The following is a 27,893-nucleotide window of genomic DNA, read 5'->3' as shown; positions in this document are numbered from 1 at the left end:
TTGAAAAAAATGCTCCGTTATTAAATGAAATAAATGTTTTGCTCCAAGAAGTAATCCAATGTTTTCACCATCTTGTCCATTTCAAATCTTCTCTCATTGATTGAGGTGGGTGTCCACCCAAAGTGCCGCATGCCAATACACGGAGTTCGGAGTACAATCACGTTTACATTGAAGACACTGGAGCCGACAGGAGATATGGGTCAGAAAACGTTCCTCGATGCAGGAATGGGATATGCCACTGTACTCCAAGTTAACTTCATCCACATGGACACATCGAGAAGATTGAAATACTGCTAGTTTTCCAGGAAAACTGCCCTTTTCGTCATAATGCTAACTAGCAGGAGCCACCGCAGCCATTTTGGAATGGCAGTGTCAGCCAATCAGCTCATTTGTTGTTCAACCCAACATGTAATTTCATAATGGCTGCTGTTGGCTACTGCTAGTTAACATGAGGACAAAAAGGGCAGTTTTCAGGGAAAACTAGCAGTATTTAAAGACCAGTGTTGATAAAAGGTACGATTTGGAGTACAGTGGCATATCCCATCCCTACATTGAGGTACGTTTTCCGACCCATATCTCACACCAGCTCCATTGTGTCTTAATGTAGACCATGATTGAGTTCAGACTTCAGTGCAGCTCAGTGTAAAATAGCTTCACGATAGGGTCGGTATATTCTGGCAAGTACATTAGGTAGACTAGCTAGTTAGTTAGCTAATTTACAGTGGTTGGTAGAAAAACGATCGCTTACCGTTTAGATGAGTCTTCTCTCAACGAAAGCTTCTTCGATGTTTGTTTTTTTCGAGTTGAAGGCTGCTAACGCGTTAGCTACTGCTGGTACACAGACAGGCTAACATTAGTGTAGGTTAAGCTAGCAGCTGCTAGTGCAGTGCTGAGTTCCCAAATGTTTAACGTTAGCTAGCTAAACGGACAGTTCACACTGACAATACGCAGCAACCAAGTTAGCCTTTTCTTCTTATCTAACGGTAACAGTAACGTTAACTTAGCTGTCAAACAAGGTGTCAGCTCACCTGCTCCTTTTAGCTAGCTAATTGTCTTCAACGTTAGCTAACGTAACATTCGATTTTAAAAAAATATCGATGACAAGATCATGGGTTACGAGACAATTGAAGAAATGCCGATATGTATGCGGTTAGTTAGCGATACCGCTTGTCAACCACCCTCCGAATGGTTTACCCAATGCTAACTAATAATGGTAAGAATAAATCGCTAGCTAATTAGTAACGTTGGCTCCATGGCTAACCAAACGCTGCCCTGGCTGAGTTGGCTCACGGTGAAAGCCACTGCACTGTCAAACGCTATCGACTCAAAACCGCACAAACGTGAGGGGTATCTACATCGAACGTGGAAGATAAAATCAGAGAGAACGCATCCAATAACTTCTAAAATGAAAATAACGAGAACCTTACACTTTGGATAAAATAAAGAAAAACGAGATTCCCTTCAGCTCCGGCTTCCAATACTGTGTGATTGCGACCCGCAATTCGGGGTGTTCCTGCATGTGGGCATTCCTGCATCTGCAGGAACGCCCCCCCTCTCGAGCATCCAATTGGTTCCTGCTTGACCGCCTTTACCCTCAGAAATACAGTGTAGACATTGTTAATGTTGTAAATTAATATTGCATCTGAAAATTGCAAATTTTTTAAATGGAATATCTACATAGTAGGCTATTATCAGAAACCATCACTCCTGTGTTCCAATGGCACGTTGTGTTAGCTAATCCAAGTTTATCATTTTAAAAGGCTAAATGATCATTATGACCCTTTTGCAATTATGTTAGCACAAGTGAAAACGAAACTGAAGGAGCAATAAAACTGGCCTTCTTTAGACTAGTTGAGTGTCTGGAGCATCAGCATTTGTGGGTTTGATTACAGGCTCAAAATGGCCAGAAACAAAGACCTTTCTTCTGAAACGCGTCAGTCTATTCTTGTTCTGAGAAATGAAGGCTATTCCATGCGAGAAATTGCCAAGAAACTGAAGATCTCGTTCAACGCTGTGTACTACTCCCTTCACAGAACAGAGCAAACTGGCCCTAACCAGAATAGAAGGAGGAGTGGGAGGCCCCGGTGCACAACTGAGTAAGAGGACAAGTCTAGTTTGAGAAACAGACGCCTCACAAGTCCTCAACTGGCAGCTTCATTAAATAGTACCCGTAAAACACCAGTCTCAACGTCAACAGTGAAGAGGCGACTCCGGGATGCTGGCCTTCTAGGCAGAGTTCCTCTGTCCTGTGTCTGTTCTTTTGCCCTTCTTAGTCTTTTCTTTAAATTGGCCCGTATGAGATATTCCTTTTTCTTTGCAACTCTGCCTAGAAGGCCAGCATCCTGGAGTCGCCTCATGTTTTCTAGCTCTCCCGGTTTTTGACCATTCTGCCTGCCTTGTCACACCACTCTGGACTACTGACCTCTGCCTGCCATGACCCTGAGCCCTCCCGCCGTTCTGTACCTTTCGGACTCTGCTCTGGATTACTGACCTCTGCCTGCCCCTTGACCTGTCGTTTGCCTGCCCCCCTGTTTCTGTAATAAACTTTGGTCTTCCCCTGAGCCTTGGCACTTTCTCTACTACTCTCGTCACTGTCTCAGCACACAACATCTTCTACACTACTCTGATCCTGGCAATATCAACCAGCCTTTCTCTCACCGGACACCGCTTATCTCCAGAACCATGGTTACTCCTACAGTTTACACACACTTTTTCCACCGATACTATACATTCCTTTGTCTCATGTCATCTTGCACACTTCTCACATCTAGGAATCTCCCTCCTACACACTGCTGCCACATGACCATAAGCTTGACACCTAAATCAAATCAAATTTTATTTGTCACATGCGTCGAATACAACAGGTGTTGACCTTACCATGAAATGCTTACTTACAAGCCCAACAATGCAGTTTTAAGAAAAATAAGAATTAACTAAATATTTACTAAATAAACTAAAGTGAAACATTTTCAAATAAAAGAGCAACAATAAAGAGGCAATATACAGGGGTGCCAGTACCGAGTCAATGTGGGGGTAAAGTGACTATGTGGTTGTAGTCTTTGGCATTTTTTAAGGCTTTCCTCTGACACTGACTGATGTAGAGGTCCTGGATGGCAGGGAGTTCTGCCCCAGTAATGTACTGGGCCGTATGCACTACCCTCTGTAGCGCCTTGCGGTCGGAGGCTGAGCAGTTGTCATACCAGGTAGTGATGCAACCGGTCAGGATGCTCTCAATGGTGTAGCTGTAGAACTTTTTGAGGATCTGAGGACCCATGCCAAATCTTTTCAGATAACTCATGTTACTCTTATTTGGTAATTCAATTTGGTACCCATCTATTCCACCCTTGTCTGGAAAACACTCTGTTACTAAAAATAGAATTGTCGATATACTGTAGCTAACTCACTCGCTGTTTGTGTGTTGGTAGTAATGATTAATGTGTTTTAATACCCCAAAGCGGCAGAATTTTGTGTACACAAGCATGAGGGAATGGAAACACCTTATGGAGCACAACAAGATTGTGGGACAGAAACTAGCAAGGGACACTGAAAGGTATCAAGATCAGAGAATACCAAGAGTGTGTCAAGCAGTCATCAAGGCAAAGGGCGGCTATTTGAAGAATCTCAAATACATACTCAACTTTTTGGGTTACATGATTCCATATGTGTTATTTCATAGTTTGATGTCTTCACTATTATTCTACAATGTAGAAAATAGTTTTACATTTTTTTACTTTTGACCGGTAGTGTAAATTTGCAGAAATTCGCATAAAATAACCAACCAACAGGAACTCTTGAACCGTTCAAGCTAGAGACACAAAACCAACTTTCACATGTTCAGGCTATCCTAACTTCAAATTCTTTAACACTTTTATCAATTATCATTAAATAAATGTGCATGCATCTGCATGAAATAACCAACCAACAGTAACTCTTGAACCATTCAAGTTAGAGACACCAAACCAACTTTCATATGTTCAGGCTATCCTAACTTTTCATACACCTACAGTTGAAGTCTGAAGTTTACGTACACTTAGGTTGGAGTCATTAAAACTCGTTTTTCAACCACTCCACATATCTCTTGTTAACAAACTATAGTTTTGGCAAGACGGTTAGGACATCTACTTTGTGCATGACAAAAGTCATTTTGCCAACAATTGTTTACAGACAGATTATTTCACTTATAATTCAAAGTATCACAATTACAGTGGGTCAGAAGTTTACATACACTAAGTTGACTGTGCGTTTGAACAGCTTGGAAAATTCCAGAAAATGATGTCATGGCTTTAAAAGCTTCTGATAGGCTAATTGATATAATTTGAGTCGATTTTTATTATTATTATACCTTCATTTCAACAAGGAACACTGAGACTGAGACCAAGGTCTCTTTTACAGCTGGGCCCTGCGTAAACATGTTCGCATACAGTTGGTGGTGTACCTGTGGATGTATTTCAAGGCCTACCTACCTACCTATTGCCAACAAAGGGTATTTAACAAAGTATTGAGAAACTTTTATTATTGACCAAATACTTATTTTCCACCATAATTTGCAAATAAATTCATTAAAAATCATACAATGGGCCTCTCATCTTTTTAAATGGGAGAACTTGCACAATTGGTGGCTGAATAAATATTTTTTTGCCCCACTGTAAACACCATGGGACCACGCAGCCTTTATAATTCTGAGATTTCCATCCCCAACTACAACATTTTCCGTCAAGATAGAACTGCCAAAGGGGGAGGAGTTAGCCTGCAAAGTTCTGTCATACTTTCCAGGTCTATGCCCAAACAGTTCGAGCTTCTTCTTTTAAAAATGAATCACTCCAGAAATAAGTCTCTCACTGTTGCCGCCTGTTATAGACCCCCCTCAGCTCCCAGCTGTGCCCTGGAAACCATATGTGAATTGATTTCCCCCCCCCCCCCCAGCTATCTTCAGAGTTCGTTCAGAGTTCGTTTAGGTGACCTAAACTGGGATATGCTTAACACCCTGACAGTCCTACAATCTAAGCTAGATGCCCTAAATCTCACACAAATTATCATGGAACCCACCAGGTACAACCCTAAATCCGGAAACATGGGCACACTCATATATATTATCCTGACCAACTTTCCCTCCAAATAAACCTCAGGATCTCAGCGATCATTGCCTCATTGCCTGCATCCGCTATGGGTCCGCGGTCAAACAACCACCCCTCATCACTGTCAAAGGCTCTCTAAAACACTTCTGCGAGCAGGCCTTTCTAGTCGACCTGGCCCAGATATCCTGGAAGGATATTGACCTCATCCGGTCAGTCGAGGATGCCTGGTCGTTCTTTAAAAGTAATTTCCTCGCCATCTTAAATAAGCATGCCCCTTTAAAAAAATTGAGAACTAAGAACAGATATAGCCCTTGGTTCACTGCAGAGCTGACTGCCCTCGACCAGCACAAAAACATCCTGTGGCGGACTGCACTAGCATCGAATAGTCCCCGCGATATGCAACTTTTCAGGGAAGTCAGGAACCAATACATGCAGTCAGTCAGGAAAACAAAGGCTAGCTTTTTCAAACAGAAATGTGCATCCTATAACTCTAACTCCCAAAAAGTTTTGGGACACTGTAAAGTCCATGGAGAATAAGAGCACCTCCTCCCAGCTGCCCACTGCACTGAGGCTAGGTAACACTGTCACCACCGATAAACACATGATAATCGAGAATTTCAATAAGTTTTTCTCTACGACTGGCCATGCTTTCCTCCTGGCAACCCCAACCCTGGCCAATAGCTCCGCACCATCCGCAGCTACATGCCCAAGCCTCCCCAGCTTCTCCTTCACCCATATCCAGATAGCAGATGTTCTGAAAGAGCTGCAAAACTTGGACCTGTACAAATCAGCTGGGCTAGACAATCTGGACCCTCTCTTTCTAAAATTATCCACTGCCATTGTTGCAACCCCTATTACCAGTCTGTTCAACCTCTCTTTCGTATCATCCAAGATCTCTAAAGATTGGAAAACTGCCGCAGTCATTCCCTTCTTCAAAGGGGGTGACACTCTAGACCCAAACTGTTACAGACCTATATCCATCCTGCCCTGCCTTTCTAAAGTCTTCGAAAGCCAAGTTGATAAACAGATCACTGACCATTTCGAATCCCACCCTACCTTCTCCGCTGTGCAATCCGGTTTCCGAGCTGGTCACGGGTGCACCTCAGCCACGCTCAAGGTACTAAACGATATCATAACCGCCATTGATAAAAGACAGTACTGTGCAGCCATCTTCATCGACCTGGCCAAGGCATTCTACTCTGTCAATCACCGTAATCTTATGGGCAGATTCAACAGCCTCGGTTTCACAAATGACTGCCTCGCCTGGTTAACCAACTAATTCTCAGACAGAGTTCAGTGTGTCAAATCGGAGGGCCTGTTGTCCGAACCTCTGGCAGTCTCTATTTTACCTACCTCATCCCCATACTGTTTTTATTTATTTACTTTTCTGCTCTTTTGCACACCAATATCTCTACCTGTACATGACCATCTGATCATTTATCACTCCAGTGTTAATCTGCAAAATTGTAATTATTTGCCTACCTCCTCATGCCTTTTGCACACAATGTATATAGACTCTTTTTTTCTACTGTGTTATTGACTTGATAATTGTTTACTCCATGTGTAACTCTGTGTTGTCTGTTCACACTGCTATGCTTTATCTTGGCCAGGTCGCAGTTGCAAATGAGAACTTGTTCTCAACTAGCCTACCTGGTTAAATAAAGAAGGAAATAAAATAAAAAATAAATAAAATGGGGGTGCCACAGGGTTCAATTCCCGGCCCGACTCTTTTCTCTGTATACATCAACGATGTCGCTGGTTCCCTGAACCACCTCTACGCAGACGATACCATTCTGTATACATCTGGCCCTTCTTTGGACACTGTTTTAACAAACCTCCAAACAAGCTTCAATGCCGTACAACACTCCTTCTGTGGCCTCCAACTGCTCTTAAACGCTAGTAAAACTAAATGCATCCTTTTCAACCGTTCGCTGCCCGAACCCGCCCGCCCGACTAGCATCACTACTCTGGACAGTTGTGATTTAGAATATGTGGACAACTACAAATACCTGTGTCTGGCTAGACTGTAAACTCTCCTTCCAGACTCATATTAAACATCTCCAATCCAAAATTAAATCTAGAATCGGATTCCTATTTCGCAACAAAGCCTCCTTCACTCACGCCGCCAAACATACCCACGTAAAACTGACTATCCTACCGATCCTTGACTTTGGCGATGTCATTTACAAAATAGCCTCCAACACGCTACTCAGCAAATTGGATGCAGTCTATCCGTTTTGTCATCAAAGCCACGTACACCACCCACCACTGCAACCTGTATGCTCTCGTCGGCTGGCCCTCGCTACATATTCGTCGCCTGATCCACTGGCTACAGGTCATCTATAAGTCTTTGCTAGGTAAAGCTACGCCATATCTCAGCTCACTGGTCACGATAACAACACCCACCCATAGCACGCGCTCCAGCAGGTATATCTCACTGGTCATCCCCAAAGCCAACACCTAATTTGGCCGCCTTTAGTTCTCTGCTGCCAATTACTGGAATGAATTGCAAAAATCGCTGAAGCTGGAGACTTATATTTCCTTTACTAACTTTAAACATCAGCTATCTGAGCAGCAAACCGATCGCTGCAGCTGTACATAGCCTATCTGTAAATAGCCCATCCAATCTACCTACCTCATCCCCATGTTATTTTTATGTATTTTTCTGCCCTTTTGCACACCAGTATTTCTACTTGAGCATCATCATCTGCACATCTATCACTGTTAATTTGCTAAATGTTAATTACTTTGCTACTTTTCCCTATTTATTGCCTTACCTGCTCAATCCATTTGCACACACTGTATATAGACTTTCTTTTTTTCTATTGTGTTATTGACTGTACACTTGTTTATTCCATGTGTAACTTTGTGTTGTTGTTTGTGTCGCACTGATTTGCTTTATCTTGGCCAGGTCGCAGTTGTAAATGAGAATTGTTCTCAACTAGCCTACCTGGTTAAATAAAGGTTAAATAAAAAAATACAAAATAATAAATACCACTCAGGAAGGAGATGCGTTCTGTCTCCTAGAGATGCACGTAAATTTACTTCCTGCGCCGACAGAGATGGCCGCCTCGCTTCGCGTTCCTAGGAAACTATGCAATTTTTTTACGTGTTATTTCTTACATTAGTACCCCAGGTCATCTTAGGTTTCATTACATACAGTCGAGAAGAACTACTGAATATAAGATCAGCGTCAACTCACCATCAGTACGACCAAGAATATGTTTTTCACGACACGGATCCTGTGTTCTGCCTTACAAACAGGACAACGGAATGGATTCCATGCAGCGACCCAAAAAAACGAGGCGGTCTTCTGGTCAGACTCCGGAGACGGGCACACCGTGCACCACTCCCTAGCATTCTTCTTGCCAATGTCCAGTCTCTTGACAACGAGGTTGATGAAATCCGAGCAAGGGTAGCATTCCAGAGGGACATCAGAGACTGCAACGTTCTTTGCTTCACGGAAACATGGCTCACTGGAGAGACGCTATCCGAGGCGGTGCAGCCAACAGGTTTCTCCACGCATCGCGCCGACAGAAACAAACATCTTTCTGGTAAGAAGAGGGGCGGGGGCGTATGCCTTATGGCTAACGTGACATGGTGTGATGAAAGAAACATACAGGAACTCAAATCCTTCTGTTCACCTGATTTAGAATTCCTCACAATCAAATGTAGACTGCATTATCTACCAAGAGAATTCTCTTCGATTATAATCACAGCCATATATATCCCCCCCCCAAGCAGACACATCGATGGCTCTGAACGAACTTTATTTAACTCTCTGCAAACTGGAAACGATTTATCCGGAGGCTGCATTCATTGTAGCTGGGGATTTTAACAAGGCTAATCTGAAAACAAGACTCCCTAAATTTGATCAGCATATCGATTGCGCAACCAGGGGTGGAAAGACCTTGGATCATTGTTACTCTAACTTCCGCGATGCATATAAGGCCCTGCCCCGCCCCCCTTTCGGAAAAGCTGACCACGACTCCATTTTGTTGATCCCTGCCTACAGACAGAAACTAAAACAAGAGGCTCCCACGCTGAGGTCTGTCCAACGCTGGTCCGACCAAGCTGACTCCACACTCCAAGACTGCTTCCATCACGTGGACTGGGACATGTTTCGTATTGCGTCAGATAACAATATTGACGAATACGCTGATTCGGTGTGCGAGTTCATTAGAACGTGCGTTGAAGATGTCGTTCCCATAGCAACGATTAAAACATTCCCTAACCAGAAACCGTGGATTGATGGCAGCATTCGTGTGGAACTGAAAGCACGAACCACTGCTTTTAATCAGGGCAAGGTGTCTGGTAACATGACCGAATACAAACAGTGCAGCTATTCCCTCCGCAAGGCTATCAAACAAGCTAAGCGTCAGTACAGAGACAAAGTAGAATCTCAATTCAACGGCTCAGACACAAGAGGCATGTGGCAGGGTCTACAGTCAATCACGGACTACAGGAAGAAATCCAGCCCAGTCACGGACCAGGATGTCCTGCTCCCAGGCAGATTAAATAACTTTTTTTGCCCGCTTTGAGGACAATACAGTGCCACTGACACGGCCTGCAACGAAAACATGCGGTCTCTCCTTCACTGCAGCCGAGGTGAGTAAGACATTTAAACGTGTTAACCCTCGCAAGGCTGCAGGCCCAGACGGCATCCCCAGCCGCGCCCTCAGAGCATGCGCAGACCAGCTGGCCGGTGTGTTTACGGACATATTCAATCAATCCCTATACCAGTCTGCTGTTCCCACATGCTTCAAGAGGGCCACCATTGTTCCTGTTCCCAAGAAAGCTAAGGTAACTGAGCTAAACGACTACCGCCCCGTAGCACTCACATCCGTCATCATGAAGTGCTTTGAGAGACTAGTCAAGGACCATATCACCTCCACCCTACCTGACACCCTAGACCCACTCCAATTTGCTTACCGCCCAAATAGGTCCACAGACGATGCAATCTCAACCACACTGCACACTGCCCTAACCCATCTGGACAAGAGGAATACCTATGTGAGAATGCTGTTCATCGACTACAGCTCGGCATTCAACACCATAGTACCCTCCAAGCTCGTCATCAAGCTCGAGACCCTGGGTCTCGACCCCGCCCTGTCCAACTGGGTACTGGACTTCCTGACGGGCCGCCCCCAGGTGATGAGGGTAGGCAACAACATCTCCTCCCCGCTGATCCTCAACACTGGGGCCCCACAAGGGTGCGTTCTGAGCCCTCTCCTGTACTCCCTGTTCACCCACGACTGCGTGGCCACGCACGCCTCCAACTCAATCATCAAGTTTGCGGACGACACAACAGTGGTAGGCTTGATTACCAACAACGACGAGACGGCCTACAGGGAGGAGGTGAGGGCCCTCGGAGTGTGGTGTCAGGAAAATAACCTCACACTCAACGTCAACAAAACTAAGGAGATGATTGTGGACTTCAGGAAACAGCAGAGGGAACACCCCCCTATCCACATCGATGGAACAGTAGTGGATAGGGTAGCAAGTTTTAAGTTCCTCGGCATACACATCACAGACAAACTGAATTGGTCCACTCACACAGACAGCATCGTGAAGAAGGCGCAGCAGCGCCTCTTCAACCTCAGGAGGCTGAAGAAATTCGGCTTGTCACCAAAAGCACTCACAAACTTCTACAGATGCACAATCGAGAGCATCCTGGCGGGCTGTATCACCGCCTGGTACGGCAACTGCTCCGCCCTCAACCGTAAGGCTCTCCAGAGGGTAGTGAGGTCTGCACAACGCATCACCGGGGGCAAACTACCTGCCCTCCAGGACACCTACACCACCCGATGTTACAGGAAGGCCATAAAGATCATCAAGGACATCAACCACCCGAGCCACTGCCTGTTCACCCCGCTATCATCCAGAAGGCGAGGTCAGTACAGGTGCATCAAAGCTGGGACCGAGAGACTGAAAAACAGCTTCTATCTCAAGGCCATCAGACTGTTAAACAGCCACCACTAACATTGAGTGGCTGCTGCCAACACACTGACACTGACTCAACTCCAGCCACTTTAATAATGGGAATTGATGGGAAATGATGTAAATATATCACTAGCCACTTTAAACAATGCTACCTTATATAATGTTACTTACCCTACATTATTCATCTCATATGCATACGTATATACTGTACTCTATATCATCGACTGCATCCTTATGTAATACATGTATCACTAGCCACTTTAACTATGCCACTTTGTTTACATACTCATCTCATATGTATATACTGTACTCGATATCATCTACTGTATCTTGCCTATGCTGCTCTGTACCATCACTCATTCATATATCCTTATGTACATATTCTTTATCCCCTTACACTGTGTATAAGACAGTAGTTTTGGAATTGTTAGTTAGATTACTTGTTGGTTATTACTGCATTGTCGGAACTAGAAGCACAAGCATTTCGCTACACTCGCATTAACATCTGCTAACCATGTGTATGTGACAAATAAAATTTGATTTGATTTGATTTAAAGGGGTCCTAAAATTGCAAATCAAATAGCTAAATGACCAGTAGTTGTGTTCAGTAGTTGTCAGTAATTGTGTTGAGTAGTGTTGTGGTCCTTAGTTTTGTGGTCAATAATTGTTTAGTTGTGGTCAGTAGTTGTGTTCAGTTAGTAATTTATATAAGCAGGTGTATGATCAGTAGTTGTGTGGTTGTGATCAGTAGTTGTGTGGTTGTGATCAGTAGGTGTGTGGTTGTGGTATTAATTGTGGTTAATAGATGTGGCCAGGTGGTTGTGATCAGTGGTTATGGTGATTAGATGTGTGATTGTGGTCACTAGATGTGGTCAGAAGTTGTGTGGTTCTGGTCAGTATTTGTATTGTTGTGGTGGCTAGATGTGGTCAGAAGTTGTGGCTGTGGTCAGTAGTGGTGTGGTAGTGGTCAGTAGTTGTGTGGACGTGGTCAGTAATTGTGTTCAGTAATTGTGGTGAGTAGTTGTGTGACTGCAGTCTGCAGTTGTGTGGTCAAAATTTGTGTGGTTGTGGTCAGTAATTGTGGTCACTCTCTTCACCCTCATCATAATTGTTGCCTTCTGCGGCTATTGTTGCCTTCTGCGGCTATAGAGTATCCATAGCAACGGTTCTGTTCAGGCTGCTCAATGATGACACAGAGAGCTGTTAGTAGATGTTAACTAGCCACTTTTTGTCACTCTAGAAGCTATTCCTAATCCGCTCTATCCAATCAGAGGGGTACAGCCCACCCGTGTCTTTAGAGACCGGTAAACTAGCCAGTTGGGTTATATAGAGCATGGAGCTGATGCATGATCCTGAGAAGGAGGACAAAGCAATTGAGCCTTAGAAATATTCTCTTTATCATTCCAGGTCGTCCAGACCAAGGAAGCATTTGAAATCTTACCACTAGCTGTTCGGTCTGAAAAAGATTCATAAATCATGGGAATTTGTCGAGCTATGAAGACGTTCTCTCCTGCCGAGCAAAGCGTTGCTAGGGAACAGTAGCCTTGGAAACATTGCTCCCTTATGGCTAAAGCAAGTGTGAGAAACATGCTAACATACAGTACGTTTGTGATTTAATACTAAATAAATACTGCACTCTGACCCACAAAATGTATTTGTTAGATTCATGATACTGTTGTTAGACAAAGCAACGAAAGTGACCTTCAAAGTGTGATGTAGTTTTATTGGAATTTGCAGCTGTTGTTGCAGCTGTTGTTGACATGACTTGCTGCATCTAGAAAAAGAGCAGTTGATGGCTAACTAAAACAGCTCTATCTACTATCTGATTCAAGCTATTCCTAAAATGTCAAATGCTCTGTTTTTGCTGACTTGTTGGGGTAGTGGTCAAAATGGCAGTTGTTTGCAAAAACGTTACAGAAAATGTTGTTGATGTGATTACTAAAACAGCTGTAATGTTTTAGCAGAATATTTTGGGGGGTTGAAAAGCCATATGAGTAACAGAGAAGTAAACAAAGATGTAAACGCTCTAAATTTTGTCTAAGTTGTTGCAAAGCGCTCAAAGTAGCTGAATTGTGTCAAATTGCATTATTGCATTTACAGTAAATGGAAGTTGGAAGTGATAATGTCACAATAGGGCCTGCAATGATGCCTTTTTGATGGATGACAAAAAGGACAAAAAGTTTAATATTTCAAAAAGTTGTATACAAGCAACTCAAGCGTGACCATTATGCACATTTTAAAGTTTGAGCTGCATTTCTAGCTTGTAAGAGGAGTAGCGTGCTAAATATGAAGAAGAAGACGAAGAAGAGGTATGTCAAATGATTGAAGCTGGAGATTTTGATTTGCAAGCTTCACAATAACTTTTTACAAGTAAAGTTTTGAGGCTTGCTAAAGCTCTTTAAAAGTATTTTTGTGGTGGAAGTTTAAAACCTTTTACTTAATTTTTTTGTTGCTTTAAATAGTAAAGTATGTATGGTTTTGAAAAACATTATAGTAGTGGTAGTGTCTGCGGTAGTAATTGTAGTAACTGGTTATAGCTAAAAAAGTAGGTACATGAAAAGTTAGGATTCCATGAATAATATGAAAGTTTATCGGTGTATCTAGCTTGAACGAATCAAGAGTTACAATTATTATTGTTAGGTATTATATGCTAATTTATACATATTAACGAGTTATAATTTATAGTGCAAACCAGTTAGACCAAAGCAAGTGCGAGCCAGAGTAAGCTAGCTATGCCCAGGACCAGAGCTGGACAAGAGCTAGTAGTTGTGGTCATTAGTTGTGGTCAGTTGTTTTGTTGTGGTCAATAATTATGTGGTTGTGGTCCTTAGTTGTGTGGTTCAGCATTTGTGTAGTCAGTTGTTTTGGTTAGTAGTTGTGGTCAGTAGTTTTGGTAAGTAGGTGTGTGGGTCAGTAGTTGTGGTAAGTAGTTGTGGTCAGTAATTGCGGTCAGTAGTTGTGGTCAGTAGGTTTGTGGTTGTGGTCAGTCGTGTTGTGGTCAGTAGTTGTGGCCAGGTAGTTGTGGTTATTTAGATGTGTGGTCAGTAGTTGTGTAGTCAGAAGTTGTGTGATTGTGGTCACACTCTTCACCCTCGTCATAATCTTTGCCCTCTGTCTGTGAGTATCCATAGCAACGGCTCTGTCCGAGCTGCTTAATTAATGATGACACAGAGAGGTGTTAGTAGACGTTAGCTAACCACTTTTGTCACTCTAAACTCTGATAAACAGCTGTAACTGTTTTTTGGTAGAAGCTATTCCTAATCCGTTCTATCCAATCAGAGGGGTACTGTTGAGTTATTTAAAGCACGGAGCACGATCCTGAGAAGGAGGATTAAGCTAGAGAGCATGAGAAATCTTCTCTTTATCATTCCAGGTCATCCAGACCGGGGAAGCATTCGAAATCTTTGCAATAGCTATTTGGTCTAAAGCCGTTTCACCGATCATGTGATTTTGTCGAGCTATGAAAATGTTCTCTCCTGCTGACCCAAGCGTTGCTAGGCAACAATTGTCTTGACAACACTGCTCCCTATGGCTAAAGCAAGTGTAAGAAACATGCTAACTTTGTCTTTTTGGCCTTTAATACTAAATAAATACTGCACTCTGACCCACAAAACGTATTTGCAAGATTCATGATAGTGTTGTTAGACAACGCAAGGAAAGTGAAATTCAAAACATGATGTAGTTTTATTGGAATTTACAGCTGTAAACTAACGTTAATCTGCTAGATTCTGACATGACTTGCTGAATCTAGAAAGAGAGCAGTTAATGGGTTATTAAACAGATTTATCTACTGATCGATACAAGGTATTGCTAAAATGTATTCTGTTTTGAAAATCAGAGGAAAATGTCATACGCTCTGGGTGGGCTGCACCAACATGGTTTAAATGAATCTAAGATTAGAGCTAATCTAGGTTTATAATTAATCAGATATGTGTTGCACCACTTAATTTTAAATCTGGATTAGTAAATATATGATTAAATGTTTTAAACTGTGATTAATAACAATGTAATGTTGTTAGAACTACTGCAACTCCATCGTGAAAGGTTATCATGGGTTGGCTGATTTGAAATAAAATCCGTTATTTGCCTGTACTGGACCAAAAATGTATTTGTTAGCTAACGGTAGCTACTGTAGCTAGCTAGTTTATAAACTAAGATATCATAAATTATAATTTATTGCTGTCATTACTTAACTTTATTTAGGCATTTTATTATTTGTCCGCTAGCCACCTGATCATTGCACGTCAAAGAAGTTCACATTTCTCCACTCATGAAAAAAAACTCTTGTCGGAGCTGATGGAGGAATTTAGTAACATACTTGAGAATGAAAAGACAGACAACACGACTGTCAAAAAGAAAGAAGATCTAATGAATCGACACAGGTTAAAGAGAAATGGACCCAAATCGGATGACGATGTGCTGGAAAAACTTCAAAGTGAAAGCCAAAAAGAATGTGGCAGAGCTGAGGAGAGATGATTCCCCAGCATTTTGCACCTCTCCTTAACCCCTAACCCCTACAGACAACTACTGTAGAACCACCAATATTTAGTAAGCATAAATAACTCTACCGCACCTGCTGTCTCACTACCGCACCTGCTGTCTCTAACTCTGAATGATCGGCTATGAAAAGCCAACTGACATTTACACCTGAGGTGCTGACCTGTTGCACCCTCTACACCCACTGTTATTATTATTATTTAACCCTGCTGGTCATCGATGAACGTTTGAACATCTTGGTCATGTACTATTATAATCTCCACCCGGCACAGCCAGAAGAGGACTGGCCACCTCTCAGAGCCTGGTTCCTCTCTATGTTTCTTCCTAGGTTCCTGCCTTTCTAGGGAGTTTTTCCTAGCCACCGTGCATCTACATCTGTATTGCTTGCTGTTTGGGGTTTTAGGCGAGGTTTCTGTATAGCACTTTGTGACATTGGCTGATGTAAAAAGGGCTTTATACAGTTGAAGTCGGAAGTTTACATACACCTTAGCCAAATACATTTCAACTCAATTGTTCACAATTCCTGACATTTAATTCTGGTAAAAACTCCCTGTCTTTGGTCAGTTAGGATCACCACTTTATTTTAAGAATGCAAAATGTCAGAATAATAGTAGAGAGTGATTGATTTCAGTTTTTATTTCTTTCATCACAATCCCAGTGGGTCAGATGTTTACACACACTCAATTAGTATTTGCTGGCATTGCCTTTAAATTCTTTAACTTGGGTCAAACATTTCGGGTAGCCTTCCACAAGCTTCCCGCAATAAGTTGGGTGAATTTTGACCCATTCCTCCTGACAGAGCTGGTGTAACTGAGTCAGGCTTGTAGGCCTCCTTGCTCGCACACACTTTTTCAGTTCTGCCCACACATTTTCTGTATGATTGAGGTGAGGGCTTTGTGGTGGCCACTCCAATACCTTGACTTTATGACAGGTGCTCATATTGATGTTTTGGAGCTGGAGAGAGAAATCTTACATTTTATTTTATTTCACCTTTATTTAACCAGGTAGGCCAGTTGAGAACAAGTTCTCATTTACAACTGCGACCTGGCCAAGACAAAGCAAAGCAGTGCGACACAAACAACACGGAGTTACACATGGGATAAACAAACACAATAGAAAAATATATATACAGTGTGTTCAAATGTAGTAAGATTAGGGAAGAAAGGCAATAAATAGGCCATAGTGCTGAAATAATTACAATTTAGCATTATTAACACTGGAGTGATAGATGTGCAGAAAAATCTACTGCACATTGAGGTCCTGAATTTACAAAAAGAGCTACTGCAAATTCAGAAACAGAAACTCCTGCAGAGTAACAAATGCCCACTGTGTAAAGAATGCTGATCTTTTTATTTATTTAAACAATAATTTATCAAAACAAATGCTTTCCCAAGCAATTTTGTGTCCTCCAGTCTTGTCCTCACTCTTGTGTTCGTTCTGGTGCTTCCAGTTCCACCCTGTATGGTATTGAGAATAACAAAGTCTTAATAATACATTTGAATACAGATAGCCTAATTAGGAATTGTGAGTTTCGATCAAAACATAATATTGCTTTTTTACATGTTACCAATGTTACATTATACACACCTTTGGCTGCAAAATGGTTCTCAATCAAGGTTCTCTTCACAGCATTCTCATTTGCATTGGCAGCATTTTGCACCTGGCCATCTTCCTCATTCTCCTCAGGTAGGTCCTCCTCAGGTGACTCATCTCCTTGTCTCTTGCCAAAGTTATACAGAACCGCCACTGCAATAATGATTGTCAGGGTAGTGTCCATCTTCGTGCGGAGCCCCTCCTTTAGGCAGGGGAATCTTTTTTTCCACACCCCCAAAAACTCTCTATATGAGACTTCTTGCCAGGATATGAGAGGGGTTGTAATTCTCTCTCTTCAGATGTCTGGGGTTTTAAAAGGGGAGTCATAAGGTACCCACGACAGGCATATCCATTGTCACTGAGTAGGTGGCCTTCATATGCCCCCCTTTCCAGCATTGTCAAGGATTCTGCTGTCATGGGTGGACGATCTGGCGTGGTCTAGCGGAATAACATAATCTCCCGATTGACTCTAGAAAAATTACATATTTAAAAAATGAAGGACAGTCCAAGGTCATTTTACCCCTAATCTTGAGAAATGATCATACCATACACTTTTGGAAAACATAAATAGTAAACAAATTAAATAACAGTACACCAATGTCAGTTTCCATTCATACAAAGTGTTGGGTAAATTGCCACAGTAGATTTGCCATGCTTGTAAAATAGATCAATCAACCATAGTCTGATAAAAAAGGACTAAATTGTTCCCGACGACGATACCAACCAGAGGGTAAATATATCTTGAAAGACTTTTGTGGCAAGCAGGCCTAAGCAACGAGGAAGAAGTGAAGCGAGAGGCTTCACTCACCAAAATAAGACCAATGCATTTCTATGCGTTTAATATGCAAACTTAAACTTGTTGCCTGCCTCACTGCCTTTGGAACGACTTCCGTTGTTAGGGCGGAGACATGAGTATCTCGTCATTATTTACATATCTCTGACTAACACCGACGTCATCTTTATTTAGGGAGCAGCTGAGCGGTAGCGGTGACCGACCAATAATAATTTGCAGAGGTGGGTAGAGTACTGAAAATGTGTAGTTGAGTAAATTACAATCTAAGTCACTGCACTTTTACTTAAGTAAAATTAGCCTTACACTACTCAAGTAAGAACAAAAATGTACCCGGTCAGAAAACCACTTAACTACTAGTTACATATTTAGTTTGGTAATGTTTTACACCTTATGGTAAACTGTGACAGCAAACAAAAAGGACAACTTAGTGCACTTGTGCACTAGGCCTTTACTAGTCACCTATTAGCGGACCGATTTAGCTGTCTGTAAGCGCGAGCAACAAAATATGTCATTTCACAAGCCACAATAATAAAATGTGCACCTTACTGTAGACTCTAGTGTTGCAATGCCTGTTGTAGTTTCATTTTAGTATCCACAACTCCCCACATGGTGGCGAGGAAGTACTAGTCTGGGTACCAGTCTTTTTAGCGAACATTCCAATCCATTCCTGTCATTTGCCAAAGAATAATTTGACCAATGATTGGAGTGGCAAGGAGTGGAATGTAAAAGTTGAACAGAGATGGCAATCATGCAAGGCAAGTATTGAGATGTGATAAAATAACCATGTGAATTATTATAAAACTACACCTCTGGTTCCACTAGGGTTCACATAGGCCTACAGTTTAGGATAATTGGTTACACTACGTGAGTGTCTTCTATTGTGCTGTTATTGTGAATGTCATTGACCTGGTTCAGATGTGTTAGTGTGCAGTGAGTGGGCAGGCAGAGACAGGCCTATTGGCCAAGGCCTATATACACAGAAATATGCTTGGTACAAAATCAGTCTTTTATTCATAATCTCTTCTTGTAGATGCAGGCTAATATTGTGCTAACATTGTATGAATAGCTGCTTATCTCTATCAATCCCCTTTCAAGCCAATTGCAGCAATGCTTGTTCACCACGGAGCCATTAATAACTTTGAACTGTGTATTGTGAGTTTATTGGACACCATTTTGCATTTTGGCTAAAAACGCAAACCTTGCTTTACAGTACACATAGCCCATAATAATGACCATTCAATTCAGACCCTGGCAATAGGCATTAGGCCAAAAATGGTTTTATTTATTTTTAGTTCACCTTTATTTAACCAGGTAGGCTAGTTGATAACAAGTTCTCATTTACATCTGCGACCTTGCCAAGATAAAGCAAATGATTCACATGGTTAAATACATGATACAGAAAAAGCATAGAATAGAATAGAGCGCATGTGCCATGCTATCCGCCGTCTCTCTCTGCTTTGTGTGTGTGTGTGTGTGTGTGTGTGTGTGCTGTCAGAGACAGTGCCTGTCATTTCCTTGATGCGCTCATTGGTGTGTTCCTATAACGTGTCACAACTTTTGGTGGATTACCCCAGTTCTGTGGAGCATCATTAGGTGTTGAAGTACCACTCACGCTCTCTCATCCTTGTCTTCGAGGTATCCACCTGCAGGAACAAGGTCCCTCTGACTGGAACAGTTCAGGAACTGAATGAATGCAAATAGATCAACATCCAAAGCAACTCGGGGAACAACTTTTTCAAACATGCTCTCTTTAATATTATCGGATCTTAAACTTGCGCCTGCTTCTAAAATACATAGTATCCATGTGTCTAGAGAGCCCACCAACATGCTATTTTCTTCTTCCACATTTCTAATGTTTTCATTGATGACGTCTCTGCTGGTGAAGGGACTGGAGACTGCGACCACCACAGGGACCACGTCTGGCTGCGCGTCTTGTGGCATTCCGCCGATGGAGAAGGATTCGGAGCAGAGGCTCCTGGTTGAGATCGCCAAGCAACAGATCTTGAACAAGCTGCACCTGAAAGAGAGACCGAACATCACCTCGACTGTGCCCAGCGCTGCGCTTATCACCGCTCTCCGCAAACTGCACGCGGGGCGAGTCAGACCGGACGGCACCATTGAACTTGAAATGAAGATCAATGATACAAAAGATCAGGGATATGAAATAGTGAGTTTCGCAGAAATGGGTAAGTTAAGTTATTTTGAACATTATAGTGTAGCCTACACTAGTGTCACTATTGTTTACTTTCTTATGGACTTTATTGGGCGTTTGGTTATTACCTCCATTGTGGACTAGTGACTAAATCGAATGCGCTTTTGGAGAATTGGAAATAAGCAAGGTCAATTAAAATACTGAGCTCAGACATTTACATTGAAACCCTGACTTGAGATAACTGGGGAATATCAAGGTAGGCCTACAGATGTCTAATCTTAACTTGATCACTATTTTGTTGCAATAATTTTCTAGATGCTTCAGGAAATTCAAATGAACTTAGTGATTCAAGCTGGTCTCAGAACATTTTGTATTATTCTATACTTAAATTGAAGACCCTCGATTTAGTTTAATAAGCTACCTTTCTTATTGTATTTATTGATCAGATGGCCATCCTATCCATGCTAGATTTCAGAGATGTAAATTATACATCGGCAGGTAAGGGTACTCTTGTGCTGCTAGATGTTCTTTTAATATTCTGCCATCAGATTTGCCACCAATGTTAATTGAAGGACACATCACTGCACTCTATACTCCTCTGTAATCTCTGTATTTAATTTTTTTATGTTATTTTTACATGTTATTTTTACCTTTTATTTCACCAGGTAGGTCAGTTGAGAACGAGTTCCCATTTACAACTGCGACCTGGCCAAGATAAAGCATAGCAGTGCGACAAAAACAACAACAACAACACAGAGTTACACGAACAAATGTACAGTCAATAACACAAATGAAAAATAGAAAGATCTATGTACAGTGTGTGCAAATGTAGAAGTGTAGGGAGGTAGGCAATAAATAGACCATAGAGGTGAAAATAATTACAATTTAGCATTAATACTGGAGTGATAGATATGCAGATGACGATGTGCAAGTAGAGATAATGGGGTGCAAAAGAGCAAGAGGGTAAGTAATAACATGGGGCTGAGGTAGTCGGGTGTGCTATTTACAGATTGTCTGTGTACAGTGATCGGTATGCTGCTCTGACAGCTGATGCTTAAAGTTAGAGGGAGATATAAGACTCCAGCTTCAGACTTTTTTGCAATTCGTTCCAGTCGTTGGCAGCAGAGAACTGGAAGGAAAGAAAGCCAAAAGAAGTGTTGGCTTTGGGGATGACCAGTGCAATATACCTGCTGGAGGTGTGCTATGAGTGGGTGTTGCTATGGTGACCAGTGAGCTGAGATAAGATGGGGCTTTACCTAGCAAAGACTTATAGATGACCTGGAGCCAGTGGCTTTGGCAATGGATATGTAGTTATGGCCTGCCAATGAGAGCATAGAGGTCACAGTGGTGGGTGGTATATGGTGCTTTGGTGACAAAACGGATGGCACTGTGATAGACTACATCCAGTTTGCTGAGTAGAGTGTTGGGGGCTATTTTGTAAACAACATCGCCGAAGTCAAGGATTGGTAGGATAGTCAGTTTTACGAGGGTATGTTTGGCGGCATTAGTGAAGGATGCTCTGTTTCGAAATAGGAAGCGATTCTAGACTTACATTAAGCATCTCCAATCAGAAGTTGAGTCTGGAAGGAGAGTTTACAGTCTAACCAGACACCTAGGTATTTGGAGTTGTCCACATATTCTAAGTCAGAACCGTCCAGAGTAGTGATGCTAGTCGGTTGGGCGGGTGCGGGCAGCGATTGGTTGAAAAGCATGCATTTAGTTTTACTAGCATTTAAAAGCAGTTGTAGGCCACGGAAGGAGTGTTGTGTGGCGTTGAAGCTCGCCCAGAGGTTTGTTAGCACAGTGTCCAAAGAAGGGTCAGATGTATACAGAATGGTGTCATCTGTGGAGAGGTGGATAAGAGAATCACCAGCAGCAAGAGCGACATCATTGATATATACAGAGAAAATAGTCGGCCCGAGAATTGAGCCCTGTGGCACCCCCATAGAGACTGCCAGAGGTCCGGACAAAAGGCCCTCCGATTTGACACACTGAACTCTGTCTGAGAAGAAGTTGGTTAACCAGGCAAGACAGTCATTTGAGAAGCCAATGCTATTGAGTCTGCCGATAGGAATGCGGTGATTGGCAGAGTCGAAAGCCTTGGCCAGGTTGATGAATACGGCTGCACAGTACTGTCTTTTATCGATGGCAGTTATGGGTGGCACGTTGCTGCAGTTGGTGCTGAGGTGTTGGCCGGAGTAGGGGTTGCCAGGTGGAAAGCATGGCCAGCCGTGGATAAAATGCTTATCTTAAAAGAAGAAGCTTGAATTGTTTGGGCACAGACCTGGATAGTATGACAGATCTCTGCAGGCTATCTCTGCAGTAGATTCCAACTCCACCCCCTTTGGCAGTTCTATCTCCCTAATGTTATAGTTAGGGAGTAACTCTGGAGCTCTGTCAGAGTGACCATCGGTTTCTTGTTCACCTCCTTGACCAAGGCCCTTCTCCACCGATTGCTTAATTTGGCCGTGTAGCCGGCTCTAGGTGGTTCCAAACTTATTATATTTAAGAATGGATACCACTGTGTTCTTGGAACTTCAATGCTGCAGACATTTTTTGGTACCCTTCTCCAGATCTGTGCCTCGACACAATCCTGTCGCCTCAGAGCTCTACGGACAATTCTTTCAACCTCATAGCTTGATTTTTGCTTTTACATGCACTGTCAACTGTGGGACCTTATATAGACTGGTGTCTGCCTTTTCAAATCATGCCCAATCAATTGAATTTACCCCAGGTGGACTCCAATCAAGTTGTAGAAACATCTCAAGGATGATCAATGGAAACAGGATGCACCTGAGCTCAATTTCTACATTTCTAAAAAGCTGTTTTCGCTTTGTCATTATGGGGTATTGTGGTGTTTGAGGATTTGTATTTATTTAATCAATTTTAGAATAAGGCTGTAACGTAACAAAATGAAAAAAGGCAAGGGGTCTGAATACTTTCACTGTATATGGTAGTCGAGACATTGGAATAATTTTACGATTTCAATAGCGTTAATAAAAAAAAATTCACTATATAATTTCATGTATATGTGATGGTGAATGCATACTAAAAAGATTTACACCAAGTGTGATGTTTTAATTGTTACAAGTGTTACAACAGTCAAACAATCAATACCGAAATTTCACTTTCAATCATGTTACTAATATGGAAATCAAAGACGTTTCACCATGGAATTAAATTTAAGTTAAAAGTAGATATATATTTTTTTAGCTAGCTACATGGTTGACACTGCAGCTAGCTATCTTAGTCAGCTTGGCAACCTACTGTAATAGCTAGTTAGCTATTGCCACACACATTCGATTAATCTGTTCACTCTTTATGCCAATAACAAGTTGGCTAGTTGGCCAACAAACAGATCATATGGGGAGCTAAAAACAGGAGGTTAAACTTAGTCAGATTGTGGATTAGCCAAAGCTAGTTAACTAGTCCTCGAAACACAATTTCAATAGCAGAAATATATCTTATAAATACTTATCTTACTCCATAAATCTATAATATTACAAACGCTGAAGGTAATTAAAGTGTAACTTTCCTCTGATTGAGTCTGGCTATGAACCCACGGAGAGAAGTGAGTGGTGGTGGAGATAAAACTTGGTTTAACGGACAACTTTGAGAGCCAATGGACTGAGGAATTTGGATGACAAGCTATTTTGAATACATTTCATCGGTCAAGGGGTTGTGAAACGTTCATACAGACGTAAAGGGGAACCAATAGTATTGATTAATGTGTAAAAAAAAAATGGGTTAGGAGGTTATCTGACAGTGACGATATAGTAATATAACTCTATGTAACTGAAGTTATTTGGTATAAATAATGTAACAGAGTAAAAAGTAAGTTGCTTCATTCAGAAATTACTTGAGTAAAAGTACAGCCTACAGAGAATAACTAGAAAAGTACTAGTTCCTTCAATTTAAAGGGCAGTAGTGGGCCAGATTTGAAGCCATGCCTACTCTGGCATATGTGTGCCATTGTCAGTGGCTGTACCCGCTGGACCTGAGATAAATTTAATGGTTATCTCGCGTATTGCTTGCATTCAATATATAATAAAACAATAAAGAAAATTAAAAACGGATTATGACAAATGAAAAATACATCTTCACCCTACAGACATTGGCAATTTATTATATTCCACATAAGAATTCACATGAGACCTGCTGTAGCCTGCACGTAGTTTACATAGGCTACTTGAACTGACACCCAGTGAACCTGCGGTCTAAGTTATTGTATAGGCTCCAAACACTGCTTCCAGCTGCCCCCTGGTGGCAATTCTAAATATTAAATTTCAATTTTGAACCTGGATGACGTAACGTAGTAAAGTAAATCCAGGACACTTCAATTATAGTGTGATATGTTACATATTTTGAGATTGTATCTTTGCTTAAATAAATAACATGCTGTAACTTTGACTTGTGAACTTATATGAAAAATAGTGTTACAGCAGGGCTGTCAAACTCATTCCATGGAGGGCCTAGTTTCTGCCTGTTTTTGTTTTTTCCTTTCAATTAAGCCCTAGACAACCAGATGTGAGGAGTTCCTTACTAATTTAGTGACCTTAATTCAACAATCAAGTACAAGGGAGGAGCGAAAACCCCAGACACTCAGCCCTCCATGGAATGAGTTTGACACGTGATTTACAGTAAATTATATATACACCTACAGGTAATACCGTTTATTGTGATAAAATGCCAAACCAATCCTCACACGCTATCTTCTCTCTGTGATCTAGATGAGATGGACACTACTGGTGCTCAGCCACGCCTCACCTTCCAGTTCCTGCAGGAGCAAGGCCACAGCATTCAGGTGCTCCAGTCAGCCCTGTGGCTGTACGTCCGCTCCTCTGACGCCCCTAACTCGGGGCCCCGCCCCACCGTCACAGCCCACATCTACCTCTCCGGGCCTGGGGAAAGCTGCTCTAACCGCACCCTCCTCCTAGAGAAGATCCTGGATGTGCAGAAGAGCAACTGGTACACCTTCCCCATTACACGCACCCTGCAAGCATTCATGGACGGGGGCCAGCGGCTGCTACAACTGGAAGTCACCTGCGCAGAGACCGGGGTAGCCGGGGAGAATGGCGTTAGCCAGAACCTGTGTGAGCTGGGTAAGACCATGGACATGGCCCACCAACCGTTCATGGTGGTCCAGGTGCGGCTCCGCGAGGACCCCAAACACATCCTCCAGAAGAGGTCCCTGCAGTGCGGAGATGATGTTACGGTCTGCTGCAAGAAGGACTTCTACGTGAAGTTCAAGGATATCCAGTGGCAGGACTGGATAATAGCTCCAGAAGGGTACCACATGAATTACTGTATGGGCCAGTGTCCCCAGGCCCTGGCTGGGTCTCCAGGCATCGCGTCTTCCTTCCACGCTACAGTCTTCAGCCAGCTCAAAGCCAATGGCATCAATACAGCAGTGTCTTCCTGCTGTGTGCCCATCCAGCGCAGGCCTCTGTCTATGGTCTACTTCAACTCACAGCACAGCATCGTCAAGACCGACGTCCCTGACATGATCGTAGAGTCCTGCGGCTGTACGTAAAGAAATGGAAGAAAGAGAAAGACGAGACATTCAGCTAGTTATGCTTTTAGTCTGAGAAGACTAGATTGAACGTGTCACACATGCACAGACAGATGCAAAACACATACATACATACTTCACGATCATGTAGTATAGAATTTAAGATATTCCGTCTTCATCAATTCGATAGAGGGTTTTTGAATGCCAATGGGGAATAGTACTGAGTGCTCAGAGGGGTTTGTTCAGTCAATTGGTCATACACAGATAGCACATGACAGAAAGAGGAGAGAGATTCATGTATCGCCTTCATTCCTTTTTTAATTTACTGTAAAACTATGAGCTATTGTATTTCCTTTTATACTTAGTTGTTTTGTATTACTGGTGAGCGTGAGGTGAGCTAAGACAGTAAGATTTATGCAGTCAGTGCCTGGACCTAAGGGAAATGGAGTAGAGCTTACTCTTTTTTTTCTTTGTTTCTAATAAGATGTGTGTTGCATCGACAATTTCCACACATATCCCACGTACATATCCGGCTGAGAATGCCCATCATAATATAGTGCCATTGTATACACTAGTATAAAAATATTAATTTGAAAGTTGTCTAACTCCTTCTAGTCCATTACAAGTATAGTTACATACATTGCAGAGCATTTTGGATTTCCCCACTGTTTTGTAATTTAGAAGGCAAATTGGGTGTTCTGATTCTGAATTCTAAACTGTCTTGAGAGCCATAGAGGAGCTACGTTCTAGAGACTCATGCAATTCTGATGATTTATACAACACAAGACAGCAGTAAAAGCTTTCAAAAAATCTCACTCCTGGGAAACCACCCAGACAGGAGCAGATATCTGATGTGGATCGGTTAAAAATGGTTTCATCAGCATCTGCACTGTATTATTTGCTCAGATAGTCAGTTAGGCAACAGTCTGGCTTTGACGGCATGAACTCAAGGTTATTACTCAGCTGTACAAGCAAACATTTAGCTATTGCCACAGTGTCAGGGAACGTGAAGGTCCATGAAGCACACAGGTCAACAAGCATGTGCATGTTCCAAGGCACATTGGAGTTTGCATTTTCCAAAATCTAAAGTTTAGGGCTGATGTAAATTAGATTAATCCATTCAAGCAAATGAAGTATCTGTCTATCTTTGTTTTCGTGCTATAATGTTTACACTAAATGGGTATAATGTGTGTTTATGATAAGTTTAAAGCTGAAACCTCTTTGCTGCTTTGTTACTGGTGTGCATCTTGTGTGTGGTTGGCAGTAACCGTGTATACTGTACTGTAGACTTTCCTACCCTACCCTGGACTATGGTTCAAAAGTCCCCATATTGCATGATATGCTAGCATGGCCCTCAGGATCCTATAGCAAACACATCCTGGTTACCTTGCTCTTTAGAACATTAGAATAATAGAACATTTATATTGTTTTTCTGCAAGCACTTCCTGTCCTAGAGCTTAATGTATGTCACATTGAGGAGCCATCCTTCCATAGGGAACATGTACTGCAGTCTGGAATGTACCATGATGATAACTAATACCGTTGATTGTGAGACCAAAAAGTGAAAGTTTTTCCAAACAGAAAGCGTCATAACTTTCATGATTGGCAATGATTTCTTCATGAGCACTTTATCGGCTTACTGTATATTTATGAGATTCTGCAACGGGTTGTTCTCTACTGCCATTTCCTATTTTTGGTACTCAGTCACTGCATGTTTAGAACAATGATAATGGCCAAAATATTGTTATCAGGTTATTTTCGTAAGCCCTTGCTTTTATGTACAGTATGTGTGGCCCTTGATATAACTTCATATTGTATCTGTTGTAAACAGAATTTCTCTATACTGTAACTGGATAATGACACCAGCATTTTGATTGAATATCAATTCCAGTAGATTCTATAGTTTTTTTTATATTACATGATATTTTGAATAATTTGTATTAATAAACTTTATTTTTTTATGTGTCTATTGTACTGTATTCCATAATTCTATTGAAAATGTATTTTAAACAAAACAAATAAATATTTTTGACTTGACACTGATGATGTTTTTCATTTCTCAAGTAGTTGCACTTCCTGTTTTACCAGAAAAAAATGCTTACAAAGAACAACACAACTTAAGGGGAAAAATCATTTTTTTAATAAAATTTTTTACATGTCGACTTATTTTCACTCTTCTGTCCTTGTAGTTTTGTTTTTTGGTATTTTGTTACATAGAAAATTGGTTGTCATCACTTGCCTTTGACTACAATGCGTTATGAAAATGTTTAAAGCATGTTAGAAAACACAAACTCTAAACTCATATACATCAGAATCCCATTCTGAATG

General features: G+C 41.9%; 2 protein-coding genes across 12 annotated transcripts in view; one reads left to right on the top strand and one right to left on the bottom strand.

The window, feature by feature from the left end:
- LOC109891495 (R3H domain-containing protein 2) overlaps positions 1-1,507 on the bottom strand; it is a 74,395-nt gene extending 72,888 nt beyond the window's left edge. For 4 of the 10 annotated variants that reach the window (XM_031824713.1, XM_031824720.1, XM_031824719.1 and 1 more), the window contains exon 1: positions 749-1,498. The gene's annotated coding sequence lies outside the window, so the exon portion shown is untranslated. Of the gene's footprint in view, positions 1-748 lie in introns of all 10 variants that reach the window. The other 6 variants (XM_031824718.1, XM_031824721.1, XM_031824716.1 and 3 more) reach the window with 5 other exon arrangements.
- Positions 425-27,602, top strand: LOC109890797 (inhibin beta B chain). 2 transcript variants are annotated; one of them, XM_031824723.1, is made up of 3 exons: positions 425-556; positions 19,787-20,087; positions 24,784-27,530. In XM_031824723.1, the coding sequence occupies exons 2-3, from the start codon at positions 19,850-19,852 to the stop codon at positions 25,584-25,586; spliced, it is 1,041 nt and encodes a 346-aa protein (XP_031680583.1). In that variant the 5' UTR covers positions 425-556; positions 19,787-19,849; the 3' UTR covers positions 25,587-27,530. The 2 variants fall into 2 exon arrangements, with proteins under 2 accessions (XP_031680583.1, XP_020338422.1); XM_020482833.2 differs by lacking the exon at positions 425-556 and having other exon boundaries at positions 19,392-20,087; positions 24,784-27,602.
- Positions 27,603-27,893: the final 291 nt, after the last annotated feature.

Source organism: Oncorhynchus kisutch, linkage group LG5 (assembly GCF_002021735.2).
Source record: "Oncorhynchus kisutch isolate 150728-3 linkage group LG5, Okis_V2, whole genome shotgun sequence".
NCBI lineage: Eukaryota > Metazoa > Chordata > Actinopteri > Salmoniformes > Salmonidae > Oncorhynchus > Oncorhynchus kisutch.
The sequence above is the reverse complement of the archived record's forward strand: the minus strand, read 5'-3'. Positions and strand labels throughout refer to the sequence as shown.